A 2,818-nucleotide genomic window follows, 5' to 3' on the forward strand; every position below is an offset into this window, starting at 1 on the left:
TCCGGCGTCGTGAAAACACGGCCTGTTTCGAATAAGTTCACCAGGTGGTCGGTCAGGTGATTTAGTTTTTGACATCATTACTGGCTAAATGATGGCTCAGGGACGGACCATTGGCAAAGTTATGTGGGGGGGGGGGGGGGGGGGGGGAAGGGAGGGGAATTTTCGAACCGCGGGAATTTTTTTTCGTTATCAAATTCCTTGAATGAATTTCTTTTAGGCCATGGCGTGAATATTTTTTAGGATTAATTGGCGTGCAAGAATTTTTTTTCATTTAATTTTCCCTTGCGCGAATATTTTTTTTGTACTTCGCCCGCCCCCACCATAAGTTTTCTAATGGACCGTCCCTTAAATGGTTTTGGTAAGCTATTTTTAAACTGATTGACAAGAACATTACTGTTAGTAGATGAGCCTTGACATTAACTTTAACACTTATTACAAAATAATTAAAATGTGTCATTACAATTCACGACAGCTTTGCTTATTACAAATTACGACAACGTGTTATTACAATTCTCGAAAACCGTTATTACAATTTACGACAGGTATTACAATTCATGACAATTCACTGAGTTATACTTTACTTTCAGAGATGGTCTCATACTAACTCAGGTATTGCCATGATAGAACAGGTTTAAGAAAAGACTCATGAACTTCTCTTTAGCTTAGTCAAAGTAGTTATATGATCACTGATTTAAGGAAATCTCAGGAAACCGCACCACCAGCAGTCGAGCAATGCTGTAAAGTATAACTTAAGCAACTTCAGGGCATGAAGTGGATGATAAGATATTTACATTATGTCAACCAGTTCAACCACAGCTTGGTCAGTACAAAAACATACTGAAAAGGAGGTAAGACTTGCTCTGTGCGTTTTACAGATACTGTATCGCGGAAAAGCGAGTCTGCGATAAAAGACCCATATTCGACAGCTGCCCTTACAACGAAACGACACAGCTTACTTAAATTGTAGCAACATGATAACAAACTTTACCGAAAAGGAATGCCACATAACGATCGAACAACTCTACTGCTCAGCACAATTAGGAGGAAAAGTTCACGGCTATTTAATATTACTGTCTGTGATAAATACATTCCTGTCTATTACCGCATTTCTGGGGAATACTCTGATTCTAGTTGCTCTGCACAAGGAAACTTCACTTCATCCACCGTCCAAACTCCTCTATCGTAACTTAGCGATAAGTGATCTTTGTGTTGGTATCATCGTGGAACCAGCAGCTGTTTCTTATTGGATATCTGAGGTGATAGAACGATCGGATATTTGTCTATACGCCTTAGACTTATCCTATGTTCTGTGTTCTTTGTCTTTGGGGACAACAACTTTTATAAGCTTGGACAGACTTCTTGCCCTGTTGCTAGGGCTCAGATACAGACAAGTTGTAACTTTGAAAAGAATATATTTAACTATAACATTCCTTTGGGCTGTCTCCAGTTTCGCTGCAACAACGTACTTTGTGAGCCCCGTTGCACACCCTTGGTTTGGAAACATAGGTCTGTCACTCAGTTTAGCCATCTCAATCTTTTCTTACACGAAAATTTTCCTTACCCTGCGTTACAATCACATTCAGCCACAGAAAAACGTCTCGCAAGCACAGTCAAACCAAGCATCTCCACTGAACATGGCTATATACAAGAAAGCAGTAGTTAGTGCATTGTGGATACAAATGACTTTAGTTGTTTGTTGTCTGCCGTTTTTTTTCGCTTTAGTTATAACACCTCAAGGAGACCCTTTACCATATTACATTGCTCGACAATTTGGGGCTGTATTTCTTTACCTAAACTCTTCATTAAACCCAATGTTGTACTGCTGGAAAATCAAAGAAGTCAGAAAAGCTGTGAAAGACACACTCAGACAAGTTCCCTGTTGGTTACTGTAATTGTATATCCATTTCATGCTGAACATGTCCTTGTTATTTGTTAAACTCTATCTTTTCGTTGTTGCGTTATAGCTGTTTTAAACAATGTTAACATAGAACGAAGTAAACATTGATTCTCTCCAATCTTATTGTTCTTCATATCATAAAAAATCAGAATCGTATTAGTATTAAAAATAGATATTTGGACCTGAGGCAAGGTGTATACATCCCGGTAAAGACAAACGTCGGACGTTCCGCCCAATCAAACCCTTTATCTTAACCCGAGACTAAAGCCCCAGACCGCAAAAAAGATATAACGACCAGGGGTAATTTACAAGTGAAGCTATTGCTTGCAGAGTCTAAAAAAACGACTACACGTGTAAACGTTCTATTAAATTGACCCCAGCAAGCCCTTTTGGTCCTGTGACCTGTGGCCTTCTTAGTTTTCTTAAAAGTGGAAACAGTTGCATAAAAATAGAGTTCAGTTCCCAATGGACTGCTTTGCTTATTAAAAAATAAAGAAAATGTGTTATTACAATTCACGAAAGTTTTCATTATTACAAATTACGACAACGTGTTATTACAATATTACCATAGCCCGGTTATTACCTCGACAACTGTTATTACAATTTACAACAGGTATTACAATTCACGACATTATTACAATTTACGAGAGAAAACATGATGATTGCAGCCCTCCCCATAGCCTGTGTACAGACCGCCCCCCTTTCCTCAGTAGAAATCGGAGAAGGGCCCCTTCTCCGATTTTTACTGAGGGGAGGGGGGTCTGTACACAGGCTACCCTCCCCATCCATTTACGTATTTTCTTATATCCGGTCAATTACTTCGAACTGCCGACATCTCGAACTTTTTCCCTGGAAGGTTAGACTAACAGGGAGTCGACCATATTTCTTTACCTTTTAAATTAGGCGTCCGGTTCAAACTTT

General features: G+C 39.2%; 1 protein-coding gene across 1 annotated transcript; it reads left to right on the forward strand.

Annotated features, from left to right (window-relative positions):
- The first annotated feature begins 971 nt into the window (after positions 1-971).
- Positions 972-1,892, forward strand: LOC140942200 (galanin receptor 2a-like). Its single transcript, XM_073391166.1, has one exon. It carries the CDS (start codon positions 972-974, stop codon positions 1,890-1,892), a length of 921 nt encoding a protein of 306 aa, XP_073247267.1.
- Positions 1,893-2,818: the final 926 nt, after the last annotated feature.

Source organism: Porites lutea, chromosome 6 (genome assembly GCF_958299795.1).
Source record: "Porites lutea chromosome 6, jaPorLute2.1, whole genome shotgun sequence".
NCBI lineage: Eukaryota > Metazoa > Cnidaria > Anthozoa > Scleractinia > Poritidae > Porites > Porites lutea.

Bases quoted from the DNA above. Each gene is read 5' to 3' on its own strand.
- LOC140942200 (XM_073391166.1), top strand. From the start codon at position 972: ATGATAACAAACTTTACCGAAAAGGAATGCCACATAACGATCGAACAA.